Source organism: Malania oleifera, chromosome 10 (assembly GCF_029873635.1).
Source record: "Malania oleifera isolate guangnan ecotype guangnan chromosome 10, ASM2987363v1, whole genome shotgun sequence".
Lineage (NCBI taxonomy): Eukaryota > Viridiplantae > Streptophyta > Magnoliopsida > Santalales > Ximeniaceae > Malania > Malania oleifera.
Window position 1 is genome coordinate 26,848,263 of NC_080426.1, and position 17,325 is coordinate 26,865,587.

Here is a 17,325-nt window from a genome sequence, read left to right on the forward strand (position 1 = left end):
TCAACGATCCAGAGCATTTAGTATTATCCTGCAATGGACAGACAAAAAATAATAACATTATAATTGATTATGTACATCTCTTATATTCAAAGACTTAAGAGTTTTGCCTCCATATTCATTTTATTATATTTTCTATTTAATATCATATATTAAAATAAAAACCTGCAATATATATATGTACGTATATATTATGGAAAATGAATGAACAAATAAGCAAACGAAAAACGAAAAACAGAGAGAACCAATCGTGAACATTCGGACTTCTAGGCTCTGGAGGGTCCAAAGCTTCCATTGTTGATTTCCTCCTCATCCATTTCTTGAAGCCCCCACTCGGTGTCACCGCTGCATCCATTCAACCAAAAAATTAATATTGAAAGAACTGTAACACTCCTTGCCTAGTATATATATCGGAGGACGTACGGGTAAAAGGCGAGGTGGGCGTGGTAGGAGCGGCGGGGGAAGAGGGTTCGGAGCAGGAATCGACGGCGGAGAAGTGACGGTTGGTGCGGAGAATGGTGATCGTCCGAGAGATGTGGATGTCGTCGGGCCGAATAGCGGGAGAGGATCGGGTCGCCGAGAACGAATCATACTTTCGGAGTTTGCCCAGGCCGGTGTCGGGTTTAGGTCCGGCCAGCGTTTCGTCCCAGAGCTTGTCGAGAAAACCCATTCCGATATTTTTTTTTTCTTTCTTAATTTTCTCCTGAAATTATTTTTCTTCAATTCCTTTCGTCTTCTCTGTAACAACCGATCGAAGGGTGAGCGCTTGAGATCTTAATTAGGTATGATCATTAATGGCGATCGGCCCAATGCGACGACGACTGTTACGAGGAGAGCTGGAGGACCGAAACGAGGGAGAAGGATTTTTCCGATTAGGAATTTCAAATTTGTTAGTGTTTCCGCGAGGCAGACAGTTCACTTATAGCAAAGCCAGAGAGAGAGAGAGAAAGAAATGGATAAAGTTTTGATGGCTTTACAGATTTAACGGCTCCGGCGGCCATTGCTAAATTTTTTGGGAGCCCATCAAATTTAAGGCAATACCATTAGCAGGCACTGCTCCCATTTTGGGATTTAAAAAAAAAAAAAAAGTATTAGCCTTTCTATTTTCAAATCTAATATAATTTATTTATGTGTCTATATTTTCATAAAATTAGTTATTTTTTTAATGTATAATGCAATCATATTAAATTTGATGTATGGGCTAATATTTCAAATTTTAATATAATTTTATATTATAGGATCACCTAAATTTAATATAAATTTAAATTCAATTCGTGCACCCCAATGCAAATTTTACTTTTTAAGGTGCAAATCAACCAAATTATAATAGACATTATTGTTAATGAGGAGTAAGTCTTGCATTACTTGAATTTGCTTGAATATTGTAGTTAACTCAAGTTGTTGAATGAACAAATCCATTGGTTCGAGTAGAAGGAGATGCACTCAAATCTCTCAATTACTCAAAAAAAAAAAAAATAGAAATTGATAACTAAATTAAAGGGGTGCAATTGCCCCTTAAGAGTAGTTTTTCAATTAAAATGGTAAGATTCCAGTCTTGGGAGTTTTGATTTTTCATTTTAGATCATCAATTAGTGGAACATTCAAAGGACCTTAGACACTATTGTTTCAAAAAAATAATTTATGTGGATAGCAAAAACATCATTCTAATGAAATAAGTGTTTGCGCTATGTCAAAAAACATTTCAGTAGTATCTAAAAGTAAAATATTGATCGTGAATGGTGAGAGTTCTATGTGAGCCAGCAGGAACCATGGATGGTAATAGAGATGTGTCCCGGGGGTCGGATTGGCCGAACGTCCAACTATTTCACAAAAGTCGTGTCTGCATTCCGGACTTTACCTGATCAGCAAGACTTAGGGGAAGGACGCTGATCCGTAGGTTTGGTGCCGCACTAGGAACTCCGAAGGGCTTGTTGGTGACTGGAGTTCCTATGTAATAAAAAAAAAAAAGTAAAATCTTAACTAATTCTTCACACGTGTCGACACCTGACACGTGTAAGATACTGACACTCCAAGCTTCTAGAAATATTATAAGGTCATTGTTGTTCCCAAAAATAGTAAGGACTGATTTAGGAAAAAAAAAAAAAAGTTTGTTCTCATGGGAGGGAGAATGGCCATATTTTGTGAAAATTCTTTCAAGAATATGAATGTAACGACTTGCTTCCTACTGTTTTTGTATATATATATATATATATATATATATACTAAAATTACACTGCTCTGATACCATTTAATTCAAACGAAGTTATCAACCTAAGCAGGGAGAAGCTGAATTCATACGACTGAAACCATATATATATACAATACCAGAGTGCCAGAATATCTCCAAAATATTCATATACACTATTCTCAAACATACCCTCAACTGAAATTGAGGTTATACAAAATAATATCCCAAAATACTCGCCCTACTGATAGGGCAGTACAGTAGCCCCTCTATATGCAAGTCTGATCCACTCGCCTAACTGACTCACCTGAAAAATGTTAAAATAATAGGGTGAGTCGACGCTCAGTAAAACGAAATATGCTATTGCTAGTGTGTGGCAAGTGAGTTACATGCTTGTAAAATCTAATTTAGAAAAATACCATAAATAACACATCTGAATAAAACATGTATACCTGCTACAAAATAAATCATACCTAGGTTGCTTAACATAAACTGATTTTCCTGAAGATTTATTCATAATACTGCTAATATCAATAGGTATGTCTATATTCTATAAATCTGATCATACATATATATAATAACTGAAAAGATTCCCTAGACGGATAACTGAAAGTCATGATTTAACCCCTCATGACAGGGTTGTGCGGCCCGAAGGCGGGACCTAACCTGACTGGCCGACCAGGGTAAGTCAACTGAACTCCGACAGTCAGATCGGGTGGAGAGCTTGTCCACAACATAGGCACGATCGACTTCTGAATATCACATACTATCTAAGTAGTGGTTACACTCTGAACTGAATATAGCTACGGTACCGAACTCTGCTAACTAAATCTGGTCCATTAGGGTCTGATACTATATGGGTAACTGATATATCTAAAATACTGTTTTTACCATAATTTTGTATTAATTGTATTAACCATGATGCTGAAATAAATTGTATTTGTATCGTCTGTATTTTCTAAAATCAACTGTAAATTTGTATGTCATGGTACTGAAAAACTATATAATCATGGTATCATGTAAACTGAAATTACATTTCCTTGTCTATATATTCTGAAAATATGTTCCTGAAAATATTGTAAAACATGTTTCTATACTATATTCATATTCTCATGCCACACAGTAGTTTTAAACATCTTAAACATAATTTATAATCTCTATAAATTCATGCTCTGAATAATCAACTGGTAAATCATACTAAGGTTGCCTAGCATAGCATATTTCTCTTTCCTAATTCCTACTAAAATCCCCTACTGTGACGGGTCTTACACCCGCAAGGATCCCCACTTAACACCCTGAAAGCAACATTTTCCAAAACAAAATATCACTATCTCTACATCTACTACATTTCCTACAACTGCTGAAAAACCAAATTTTGAATAAAAGGTCTTACCCTGAATTTGGGATGAAATTCAACTCAACCCCACTGACGATCCGCTCCGACAGACTTGGAGAGAACTTCCCCAAGAGCATCGTGGTGGCCTCAGATCATCGATCCAGCGAACGATGGAGCTGAAATCAAAGAGAGAGGAGGGAGGAACCGTAGAAGAGAGAGAGAGGAAAGGTTTTCACTGAAATTTCTGCGTAAAAATCCGAGTTTGGCACTATTTATATTGTGGGATTCGTCGACGAGCCATGTCACCTCGTCGACAAGGTCAAGAGGCAATTTGTCGACAAACTCTCCCCTTCATTGACAAAATTCAGAGTCGCCCAAAACATCATCTCAGTATCGTCTCGTCGATGAGGCACACCTTCGTCGACAAGCCCATTATGCAACGTCATCGACGAACGCCTATTGCCTCCTTCTGTTACCATTTCCATTTCCCTCTTTCTTTATTATTTAAAATACCATTAATCTTCGGGTCGTTACAATAAACATTATACCATATCATTTTTTAATTTTAATGCTCAAACAAACGTGAAATGAGATCACTTTTATCACATCCTTGAAAATCTTAAAAAATCCCCTAATGCAAACACGATCCCAGTATCTAAATTATTTTAATTTGCTTCATTTTAATTAAAAGCCCAATTGAGGCATTTAAAAGAGAGCCCAGCCCAAGTGTCAACAAATTTTATCAACGATAACCTGGTTTCAAAAAACTCAAACCCATTTACCGAATTTTAGACCCATATCTAGAGGTCTACAAAAATTACTGAAAAATTAAAAATCAAATCGAAATCAAATCGAAATCACAAGCAATTCGAATTTTCGGTCTTCAGTTTCAATCTTAAAAAATGAAAATTTTTTGTTTCGGTTTTCAAAATATAACTGTGCTTAAAATTTTTATAAAAAAAAAAACTTATTTAAATTTAAATTATATATAAATTAATATAATTACTTAATTAGTATGTTAATACATGATTGGTCCATTTAATATTTAGCAATCAAAATACCCAATAGATTCTCAATAACGTTTTTGAAAAGCAATTGATGAATATTTAAAAAATCTATTAAAACCGTAATCGAACTGCTGAATGTTCAATTCTCCAGGGGATAATAAATTCGGTTTCGATTTGGGAATACTAAAAATTGCAAGGTTTGGTTCAGTTTTCTATTTGGCTCATAACCGAACTGTAATAAACCGAAGGTCGGTCTCAACAATGGTGGCTTTATCCACCAGGACAGAGAACTCGCGGATCTGCAGCATCCCTACAAGACGGCGGATGTCTTTCCTCAGACCCCTCTCGAACCTTCGAGCTTTCTCGTGCTCATTCAGAACCAAGTATGGTGCAAATAGAGATAACTCGATATATCTGGAAGCACACCTCTGCACCATCAAAGTTCCCTGCGTCAGACCCGAAAACTCATCGGCCTTCGCATCTCGAGTGGAGACTGAAAAGTATCTCTCGAAAAATACCTCCTTGAAACGGCCCCACGTCATACTAGATGGACCAGCCCTCTGCCTCTCCAGCAGGCTCACTGCTGTGATCGCCCTGCTTCCCCAATCAGCTGGAAGGTAGCGTACAAAACCTTCTGCTTCTCAGTGTAGTGGAGGACTTCCAAAATCCTCTCGGTTTTCTCAACCCAGTCCTCTGCTACTATCGGATCAGGTCCTCCTATAAATTTCGGAGGGTGCATGCGTGTGAATCTCTCGATGGCACACCCCACATCAGTAGGCTAGCTCTCGCGTCTCCTAACACTTCGTCCAATCTCTAAGATCACCTGCCTCGCCAAACCACGAGCACTGAAGGAGACTCATCACTCGCCGTCTCCTCGGAGCCACTTTCCAAGTTATTATCCTTGGGCTCCATACTGAAAACAGAATAGGAATCAATTAGAACTCATATATCGTACACAGTTAACACAATCATAGACCTAATCATGTCAACTATTACTCTCACAGGTCTAAGTCTGTCCCGTTACACTGACACAAAAGTCGTCAATGGTCTGCCCTGCCTTTACTGGAATCGTCATCTCAGGAAAAACATGGAATACCGCTGATAAATCCCAATCTAGCAACAGAACAATCCTTGACCAACACTACCCATTTCCTACATCCTATACTCTGGTATGTACACATCAATACTCCTAACCAAGTCTGTAAGACCTAACAACCTGGTTAACTCTAATACCAAGCTGTCACGCCCCGAACTCGCAGGTGGGTCCCAAGTGTGAGTTTAAGTAACCTAACATGTCTCTATATTAATTAAAACATACATGATACAACATGAAAAGAGGGTCCGACCCCGTGGGGTGAACAGATGCCCAATATACATACATACAAACGTCCATACTCATCAAAATATGCAGTAAAATACGGTCTTTTATACATAACCAGTATCATACCAGAGTCTACACAACTAGGATATACATTCCCATAATTACAACACATACTTCAAGTGTCCACAAAACTATACTGACAACCTAGATACCAAAACTCGTACCTAAAAGGTATTAGCAGTAACTACAACACCCCTTGCTTTCGAACGCTAGGATGCTACTTACCACTACCTGAAGGCCCTGAAAATATTGTACGTACATTCGGGGTGAGACACCTCTCAGTAAGGAAGAAAACAGTTTATATCATTATGTGGCATACCAGTGTCATTTTACATACTTCATAACACTATACATACGATACAGTTTGAAATAATTCGTACAGTTTCATACAATTCCATATAGTTCCAGTATTTTCAGAAAACCATTCCAGTACATACGATACCCAACATACATACATACATACATACGGTCAGTGTCGTCACACTAGTTCGCAACTACACCAGGTCACCTTGTCTCACAACAATTACATTACTACATACGCAACTACGCTGCGACGATCAAGGCCCAATGGTGAATCCATTGCCTCATATGCAACTACACTAGGTCACCTAGTCTCACAGCAATTACATTACTACACATGCAACTACGAAGATCTACGACTCAGGCCCAATAGTGAATCCATTGCTACATATGCAACTACACAAGGTCACCTAGTCTCACACCGATTACATTGCCACATGTACAACTACGCTGCAACAACTTAGGCCCACTATGAATCCATTGCTACATACGGTGTAGAACACACCCTTCGGTGACCAGCCGAAACATACTGGTGATATTTCACACCCAGGATATAGAGCCGGCCACTCTTGCCCATGGTAGTTAACCGATACATGGCTGTTTTACAAACACCTAGAATCATTTTGGAACTCACGTTCCTATACATTTCAACTTACGGTAATTAGCCGTCACATAGCTGTTTCACAAATATTTGGAACAAATACATACAACCATACATACCACGCTTATTTGGTTTACGGAAAATCATATCATTTACAATTTCAAGTATACATTTTATGCAAATATGGATTACAGTCACCTCAATAATACAGTTTTAACACAACCAACAGATTTCCAAACAAAATAGAGATGATACCCAAAATCCCTAATTTTCCTGAAAACTGTAACCCGAAAATCTCTCATTTTTTACCCGATAGATTCCTCCAAATAAGTAGCCAAAACATACATATGATCGTAGCCTACAGGTTTACCGATCCTAATTTCAAAAATGGACTGATATAAACAGATCCCCTTACCTTAACCCGAATTTCAACTACGAATTCTACGGTCCTCAAAACTACAAACCGAGATCTCGAAACCTACAAACCATAGTACAAAACATACTTACAATCTGTACTACTATACATATACTGAATCAGAAATGAAAACCGAGTCTTACCTCGATTTTAACCCGAAACTCGAAAACACTCGAAACGAGATTCTGATCCGTAAAAGTTGTAGAGAATCCTTCCACGATCCTCGTGGTAACTTCCGTTTCCCTATTCTAGCAATGATCGGTGAAGAAATCTAGAGAGAAGGAGTAGGGAGAGTTTTAGAGAGAGAGAGAGCTTTTGGGAAAACTTAGCCCCAAAGTAATCCCCAAAGATCTTTTATAAGCCTTTGACCCGAGGGGCATCGTCAACGAAAAGGTGTCCTCGTCGACAAGGTCTTCAGGGATTTCGTCGACGAGGCAGCGATTTCGTTGACAAACCCTGATATTTAAATTTTTCTGAACATTACCATTCACGGTTCCCGCTGGCTCACATAAAACTCTCACCATTCACGGTTCCCGGCTCATAGAGTAATTTGCAACTTATTGACAGAACACCTAGTAATCTAGCACTAGATGAGTAGTGAGTAGTTTTGACAAGTTATTTGCGAATAATTGAATAATTAAGTGGCTATAATATTGAATGCACCTTGAAGAAATTTTGGTAATTAACTTAAACATTTACCCATAAAAGGAATTTTCTTTATTTATATGTGTAATTATTCGTTTTTGATAATCTAATTATCACTATTTAATAGCCATGCTTAGAATAATTACTATTAAAAATTTTATTTACTTTAATTATTATAGGTAATAATTTTTGTTCTTGTTGTGGTGGTTATTATCAAATAATATTATTAAAATGTATTACAAAAATACAAGTTTGGTATACGATGTTCTCACATTTTTTTTTTAGTATAATTTAAATAGTGTCGATTACTGTGAACTAAGAATTAAAATCACCAAATTCATCAATCACATAGTTTAAATATCCTACTAATTTGACTCTTTTATATATATATATATATATATATATATATATTATCTTAAATATAAATGTCATATGCAGAGTAAAATTAATGATAATATTAAGATGTATGTTCCGTATAACTAATTTACAACTAAATTTTAACTACTTAGATAAAATACATATATATTTATAACTAATTTAACTAATTCATAAAGATTCAATTAAGTTACATAAAAAGACAAATAAAATTAATAATTATTTAATTTAAATATATTATATTGGCATTTTGTGCATTCAATAACTAATGCACAAAATGAAAGCCAATTAGTCAAAAATTTGCATTGATTTTGACACACCTATTCCGAACCGCACTTTTGATTTTCTAGGGGAGAGAGGGAGAGAGATGTTGAAGAGGGCATGAATATGGAAAGTCTAAATACAAATATATTATTTGACTTTAATTTTTTATTCTAAAGAGCGAGTTTAGATTCATGACAAATTCATTATTATTTTACATGCCAAATGCATGGTTTTAAAATTATCCCTAAAATAAACTTATGAATTTCAAATCCAAAACCTTCCCTCGACCAATCCTCATCCGCATCTGCATCCTTAATTTGTCGCACAGTTGAAAAATCCATTATTTGCAAAAGCTCTCGAACAAATTCCGACCCCTAAGATTAAGATTTAGGAAGATATCATAGATAAGCATACTTAATTTCTAGCTTCCTGATTTCTCAGGAACATTTTCTTGCAAATTGTTCTTAGCATAGCTGATGTGTGCAATCGCAGTTGTTAAGGGATCAGTCAAGATAGCTTGAAAAGTTCGATTTCAAGCATACAAAAGATGTGGGTTGGGTGGGTAATCGATGGTCTCATATTTCTGCAAATTATTTCTATAAATTTCCAAAGTTTTTCGACAAAATCGAGTGTTACAGACTAATTATTTGCTAACATAAATTCTTCGAAATGGCATGGGAGAGATGGCTGATGCTAGCTGATTCATTTTGGCCCAAACCTTCTAAAATTTCACCATTGAGTTCACTCCGCAATTGATTGGGATTCTGAGGATTGCTCAACTTCGACAGGGATTTTGAAATTTAACCCTGAAGCTTATTTCCCCTCAAAATTTTCAGGTGAATATCTCGGTTTGGTCATTGTCCCATTCACCCTCAAATTTGAGCTAATCCATTAGCTCCAAATCTAACACCATATCTTTATTTTTTCAAAAAAAAAAAAACAAAAGAAAAAAAGAAAACAAAATAGGCAACTCGCATAATTTCAAATTTAAATTCAAATTTAAATGCGGAGAATGTTAAGATTATCCAAAAAATATCCAAACAATAAATTTTCTTAAATGCATACATTTGAATTTCATATATTTCAAATATTATATTAATAATAAATTCATAAATGCATGCATTTTAAATTTTTGAATTTGAGATTTATGCGTTTAAAATACTAAATTTCAAGATTTGAATTCAAAAATTGTGTAAATTTGTTCAAAACTCGATAAGATTTTATATTACGTGCTTCTTGTAAATTCACAAGAAGCCCCAAAATCTCCCCGACATACGGACACTTAGAATGGCAGATCCCCTAAATAGTTTCCCAAAAACATATATATATATATATATATATATATATATATATATATATATATATATATATATATATAAAAGCCCCGCGATCTCCCAAACACAACCTTGCTTTTCAAGGAAAAACTAAACTCCACCAAGAAAATAAAGGGCATCCTTAGGCCACAAGGCTCCCTACTTTATGAGGATAGGGGGAGGATTATCACAATGCTCACAGCCTTACCCTAATCTTTTATACAGAGACATTATTTCTTTAGACTCAATCCATGACCAAACCAATTACGAAAAAACAACCTTATACTCTAGCAAGAAAAAAAAAATAATGAATAATTATGATGTTGCTGAGAAGGTATAATTTTATTATACTTTCCCTGAAGCTCATTGGAGAGGGATGGCGTATTTCTTGTGAAACTTCAAGGCAAAATATTCACCAAGTGACGCAAGAAGCCTTGAGCAACAAGAACAAAGACACAACAATAACAATAACAACAACAAAACAGAACAAAACAAAGCAGAACAGAAAACATCAAGTGCCATTTCTGCTCAAAACAAATTGGATAGCACAAGGGCAAATAAACTTCTAAATCAGGTCGGCTAATTAACAAAATACGAAGAGGAGCAGCAAGTAGAAAAATATTCACAGTAGAGTTACTTCAAATCCATCTAATAACCAATCACTACGACACAAACAATTGTCCAGATTGGCAGTGTTCCGTTATTCTAAAATCATAGCAAAAGCCTGCAGGTTCACACCTACACTACCCCTGAACTTCCATGTTGGCATACATGTACAGCCCTGGTTTGCACAGCAAGAAAATAAACAAATCCATAAACTGATACAACCAGAACAACACATGCATACACAACAAATCGCAGCCTTCCCCTACCCCACCCCAAAAAACATAGACAATCTTTTTCAGTTGTTTTTTGTTGGTCCAATGGTTACCTGACCAAATTGTCCCCGACAAAGAAAATTGCAAACATGAATGGAGTGAGAAATGTTTCGAGAAAGTTCATGCATTTGACAGACCAAGGTTTCAGTGACGCTCAGACATCTGACAAACAGCAGGCATGTTGTTCCAGGCACAAGAACCAAGCCCCCAACCTTGACTCAATGAAGAACTCCCACCAGCACCCATTTGCTTGTACTCGTCGTTCAAATCATCACCAAGAAAAGTGGCAATAGGATCCGTCATGCCACCTTGATCCTTGCTACACCCAGTTCCCTGCTCCAGCCAATCAGAACCAAGTCCGGTATCGGGCCTAGAAAAATCCAGCTGAGTTGAAGCTTCTTCCTTTTGTGCATCTTCATTCCAGGCCTGGTCAACTGGTTCTGACTTGACATTACAAACTGCAAGACAATCAACAATAGCAATAACATAAAACAGTGAACCAAAGTAGCAGACCCATTCAGCCTCTAAAGCTGGAGGGCGGAGGACTACATCACAGGCAAGTGGATAAACAATCCACCCCGCTGGTCAGGGTTTGAATCCTTCCCTATTACTGGAACTTGGAGAGAGAGAGAGAATAGGGAATACTCCCAGAGTAGCTGGCTAGATTACAGCTGCCGCCTCTATTATGAAAAACAAAAAAAGGTTCTAATGTAAACAGTATTAGCAATAGGATGGGAATTTGACAAGAAAGAAAGTTTGTACAATTTCTGGATATCGGAAAACAATCTGAAAATTAATCATATGTAAATTTTCTAAAGAGATTCAATAATTTTAATATAATGTTAATAAGATGTAACATTGAGCACCCAACACAAGAAAATGCAATCACCGCTCACCAGGAAAGATTTCTAAAGACTGGTTTTCATCCAACGAACTTCCACTGTGACTGATGGGAGCACACTCATTAAATATTGATGCTGCAGACCGACCCAATGGAGAAATTGGATCACTATAGGCTTCCCATTCTGTCTCAGATATATTCCGATTGGAATCATCAGCTGCATTGTCAGGAGAAACAGCAGATGATGAATTTGAACTCTTGTCGGATGAATGATTCTTTGCACTGCCCAGGGTCTTTGCTTCATAGAGCAAAGCATCCAATAGGCCACTGTTTCGTGGTGAAACACAATCTGACTGGACCATCCCAGTCGGTGGAGGAGACTGTATAAAAGAATCAACTGACTCAAGTAATTGCGGTGGTGAAGATGTGCCCCAACTACCTAAATCAGATTCTGGATATTGGAATGAAGGGAGCTCTAACTTCATGGCCCCAGAAGTGGGCTTAGAAGCAGAGAAATTTTCATTTAGAAGGGAATGGCAACCCTGAGTTAGACCAAAAGACAATGAGTTCTTGGTGTCAGGGTCAGAATCATATAGAAAAGAAAAACCAAAAGACCGTGAAATTTTATCACGAGTATCATCTTGAGTCTGTTCAAACAAAGGGAGCCCATTTCTAGCAGTACTATTAAAGCTAGGGAATAAGGGTGTGGATTCTCGTAAACGCTTCTGACGATGCAATGTTGGAGGCATGAAACTGTAATATGGCGAGGACCCAAAACCTTTCATCAGTATGCTACTTGCAGAGATCTCAGGAAGTTCTGGGACATATGGCAAGATACCCTGATTGGCTTTCAAACCATCAAATATGACATCAGGTACCTCACAAGTACCAGCTTGCAATATATCACTGTGTCCTTTATCCCCACTATGAATCCCATTAGCGTTCTGGCTTTGCTGACACTCCTGCAATGCTTGCAAACATACTTCGGGAGGATAAAGAGGTAGCCCAGCACGTTGACGTCTCTTAATTCGAGTATTCCAGTAGTTCTTTATTTCATTATCTGTACGTCCAGGCAACTGAAAAGGACAAAAGAGACTAAAAACATCTTAAAAGGCCAAGATGACCATGAAAACTCACATTTTTCAAAAGAAACAATAATTGCAGGCAGAATAATGTAATAGATGATATGCAATGACCAGATAAATACTACAATCAACTTGTGGGACCTAATCTCCAAATAGAAAGGACTACAATAACTTGTAAACCAACCATATGAAACTATTGAACAAAGTGTATAGTGTTTTTTTTTTTTTTTTTCATCCAAATCAAAGCTCAATGCAATAAAACCACTAGTTATAGCTCGTGTATGTATCAGACTTCATTACTAGTTGAAGACATTTCTAACATTTAGAATACACATACTGAAATTAGTAGTTTATTATTGTTCCCTTTTTGAATTCTTCCTTTTGATTGATTTGGTTGGAAGTTGAATGTAACAAGAACTAACTCCTCATCTTTAAAGAATTGCTTAAACTTCATAGCTTGGAAAATATAATTCCCGACATCCCCCCCCCCCTGCCGAAAAAAATTTGTTGTGAAAATTGAATGCACAGCGGAACAAAACAATCATACACCGCAGCAACCAACAGTGAAATATACAGAACAACAATCACGAAGATTATAATGAAAGCAATAACAATGACACAAAGAATTACATGGTTCAGCAATGCTTACATCCACGGGAACAATCGGCAATGTAATTTTCACTATCTTATGTCCAAAGACTTGAACATTTAAAAAGTTACAACATATACCATGTATATATAAGTTTCCCGGAGGCTTTCCCTCCAAAACCCAACCTATCCAACGTTTCAATTCAAAATTTGAAAACAAACGTTGAGTAACCGAGCCAAATTATCAACGGTTTGCAAACATACTGTCGACAGTTTAATACCGAGAGCAAACAGTCAAAGTAACAGACTCATAACCGTCGACTGTTTCACTATACCTGGACCAAACCGTCGACTGTTTCACTGCACCTGGACCAAACCGACAACGGTTTCCTCCTACAAGTCAGCATTCCTGTTTTCTTCATGTTTTCTCTTTGTACATGTTTTCCGCTCAATCATATGAGCCACATATTACAACAAAAATAAATAAATATTTTAAAAAAAAAAAGTTTACATGCATGCATGAGTCGCAATCATTGTTGTTAAAATCACAGTCTAAATTGTGGGACCATATGATCCTACAATCCTTTACTTTATCAAAATGGTCCTAATCCTATGCAAAATCACATTTTTTTAGGATTGTAGTAGGATCTTACGATCCTACAATACATTATATTTTAATTTTTTTACAAAATTAATAGTACGATGCTTTTCTTGTAGTACCAAGAATGGATAACTTACGTGATTTTATATTTTGATATCTCTAATATTAGTAAAACTACAAATTTTTCTCTATGGACTCAATTTTTGTTTTTAGATTGACATTCATTAGGTAATTCAAACTTCAAATTAAATTTATGAACCAGTACTGATTTTTCCATATAGAAACTTGTTTATTTTTCCTCACGGCTATTAGAATAAAGCCCCTAAATAAAGAGCCAAAAAAAAACATAAAAGACAATAACAAAAACCACAAAAGATATAGAAACAAATCTAATAAACAGTCTGAAAAAAAAATTCCTTAGATGATATTAGCCCCATATAAAACAACAATCTTGCTGGGAAACTAGTTGAAACTTTAAATACTCACATGTGCAGCCATCCGTGCCCATTTGTTACCCATCTTGGCATGGAGTTCAATGATAAGCCGCTCCTCTTCTGGAGTGAAAGCCCCTTTCTTCAAGTTTGGCCTCAGGTGATTTGCCCATCGCAGGCGGCAACTCTTGCCACAACGAAAAAGCCCTGAGTGCTTCTGAACAGCATTCCAATTCCCCTCCCCGTGCTTTTTGACATATTCTACCAAAATTGCATCTTCTGCAGACGTCCACGGCCCTTTCTTTAGAACAACTCCACCTGGACTTCCTCCAGAGCTTCCTTCATCAACCAATGGTGAATCAATCCGATCCTTGGAGAGCATCCCATCATCACTCTCGTTCGACGTGTGACTCATGTCTACAATTATGATCTCACACCAATTTTCCACCAACAGTTCCAAACCATTCAAACTGAAGGGCACAGCCCTGAAAGGCCATGGGTTAAAAGTAAAATTATGGCACACACGCATGCACACGCAAAAACTCATGAATGCAGAGAGACACAGAGAGAGTGCTTCATACTTTAAATTCAAAAGACCCATAAGCTGGAAAAAAAGACAATTAAAGCCATAAATGATGGGGGGAAAAAATAAATTGTGGTCATAAAGCAACTGTATAAATGCACAATTAGAAAAGAAATGTAATTATATATGGCAAACAATAGAATAAGATGGTATCGTTAACAATTCACATCACACGTTTCCAATAAGCAAACAAACTGGTATCTCTAACTAGAACCGAATGAGTTCTGGCCCTCCATAATAACACGTATTGTTCCCAACCAAAATAGAGATGAAAAGTGAATCCCCTTGCCCGGCTATGTTCATATTTTCGCATAATCTCAAGGCATGACGATCAATAGAAGGAAAGTAATGATATTCACGGACTTAAAAACTCTATAAAAGGCAAGAAAGGGGATGCGACAATTATGAGACCTAATCACTTCAAAACAGTCCTGATTTTGCACCATGTTGCTGCATCGGTCAATATTTATGATCTCACATCATTAATTGGAAGCAACAATTTCTTTAGCGAAAATCATAACCTCCTAGATATCAAACGCAGACATTTTAATTATGGAAACAAACTCTCAATTCAAATACCAGAATCAGTATGTATCTAATTAAACTCCAAAGAGTAATTAGAAAATATGATTAAAAAATAAGGAAACAAATAATTACCTGAAACGAACAAGACGGAAGTCCTTAACCCTCTCTCGAAACAAATCGCGAACTCAGAATAAGCTATAATGTGAGAATTGAGCTCGGAAGCTCAAAAATACGACAAAATGGAACATCTGGAGAAAAAAGAAGAAGAAGAAAACATCAAAATCAAGATTTATAGATCCAAAACAATTTCAGATACTGAAAAGATTAATCCCAGCTCAAGTTAAGTACTACGGAAAAAATAAAACGAAAATAGAAAGAACGTGGGATGAAACGATATATTTGACTACAGTAATCCCAATTCTCTCAAGAAAACGAAGCTCAAAGTCAGGAACAGCCGTTCGTACACCAATTTAAGGAAAATAAGCTGCCTTTAGAGAGAGAAACCAACAGAAAGTACAGGCAGATTCACATATCAGAAACCCTAGCACCCCATATATGGCGAACGGAGGAATGTCAAATCCATTAGAAAGGCGAGGAGCCTAACCGTAATCTGCGAAAGAGTAAGCAGACGACCCGAGCGTAGAGCGAGCAGAACAACATTGATTGAGATCCTGAGCGACACGCGCAGAGCGCAAGAGAGCGAGAACGAGAGAGAGCGAGAGCGAGGAAATGGGAATGGAGATGGGGAAATGAGATTTATCGAGAGAGAGAGAGAGAGAGAGAGGAAAAATGGCAAGAGCGGAGGGAAAATAGGAGAGAGAAAGGAGGAGAGAGAAGCAGCGTAGAGAGAGAGTTTATTCCTTTCCCTTCCTCACTTTCTGCCACTGCCCCTCTATGCCACCCTGCTCACGCCCCCCTTCCCCCCCCCCCCCCCCTTCTCTCTCTCTCTCTCTCTCTCCCCAGATATCCTGCCCCCGGGGAGAGAGAGAGAGAGAGTGACCCGATCAAAGTTCACTTAAAAGTACTGACCCACTCTTCCTGCTTCTCTCTCTCTCTGCCGCAAATTAAATCATATGATTTCCGGATAGTCGGATACTCAAAATTGCACCATTCATAATTCCAATATTTCTCATGCACATTTACAAAAATTAAAAATAAAGAATTTAAATTATTAATTATCATTTAATATATTAAAAAATAAACACTGCGCATCAATAATGATTTTTTAGTGCGTACAATATTTTTTTATTTTAAATTTTAAATTTCAACCAAAGAAATTTGGATAATCTCAAGCTCCTAAATCCGTGGGGGGCCCAAAAAAAAAATTAAAAATTACCTTATAATTTTATCCAAACAAAAAACTACTTCAAAGGAATATTTGATTTCCAATAAACTTGTCATATTAATATATATTTATTAAAATATTATAGATTCATATTTAACAATACCTCTCTTATATAGAATCGTTTCTTTTTTTTTTTAGTATTTTTCGAACTCATTCTATTCAAGAACACTGTTTTAATCATTGAATGCTTGATAACCCAAATGATATCATATTAATATTTGAAATTACTAAAGTGGTGTAGAATTCAATGTTATTAGGACCTATAATGGGCAACATTTTTAATTATTTGACGATGAATTTATTATGTAAATTTTAAGATTCACTAATTAAATAATTTTATATTAATATTTAAACTTTGGGCCAACTGAGCTAGCATGACTTTGACGTCATTTAGAATTATACCTAAACATGTTGTTTTTCACTTTGTATAAGTTTAAAAATACTAATACTGACATTCTATAATTGATAGGTTTCAAATCTTTTCTTATAAATCTTTTTTCGCTAAGGATAATTCAAAAGTGGTCTCATACCTAATATGTCAAAATAAAAATAGTCTGAAATCATCACTTTGTGTCGGCGATAATATTATACTTACCTTCTTAATAGTATCCTTTTATGTACTGTCTATT

At 36.5% G+C, this 17,325-nt stretch overlaps 2 protein-coding genes across 3 annotated transcripts; both read right to left on the reverse strand.

Annotated features, from left to right (window-relative positions):
* LOC131165861 (dormancy-associated protein homolog 4) lies at positions 1–667 on the reverse strand. Its single transcript, XM_058123986.1, has 3 exons — positions 421–667; positions 243–342; positions 1–28 (listed from the first exon to the last, which is right to left on the reverse strand). The coding sequence occupies exons 1-3, from the start codon at positions 665–667 to the stop codon at positions 1–3; spliced, it is 375 nt and encodes a 124-aa protein (XP_057979969.1).
* Positions 668–10,430: 9,763 nt separating this feature from the next.
* LOC131165862 (transcription factor MYB33-like) lies at positions 10,431–16,341 on the reverse strand. 2 transcript variants are annotated; one of them, XM_058123987.1, is made up of 5 exons: positions 15,956–16,341; positions 15,484–15,599; positions 14,299–14,728; positions 11,594–12,614; positions 10,431–11,155 (listed from the first exon to the last, which is right to left on the reverse strand). In XM_058123987.1, exons 3-5 carry the CDS (start codon positions 14,656–14,658, stop codon positions 10,842–10,844), a joined length of 1,695 nt encoding a protein of 564 aa, XP_057979970.1. In that variant the 5' UTR covers positions 14,659–14,728; positions 15,484–15,599; positions 15,956–16,341; the 3' UTR covers positions 10,431–10,841. The 2 variants fall into 2 exon arrangements, with proteins under 2 accessions (XP_057979970.1, XP_057979971.1); XM_058123988.1 differs by having other exon boundaries at positions 15,816–16,335.
* Positions 16,342–17,325: the final 984 nt, after the last annotated feature.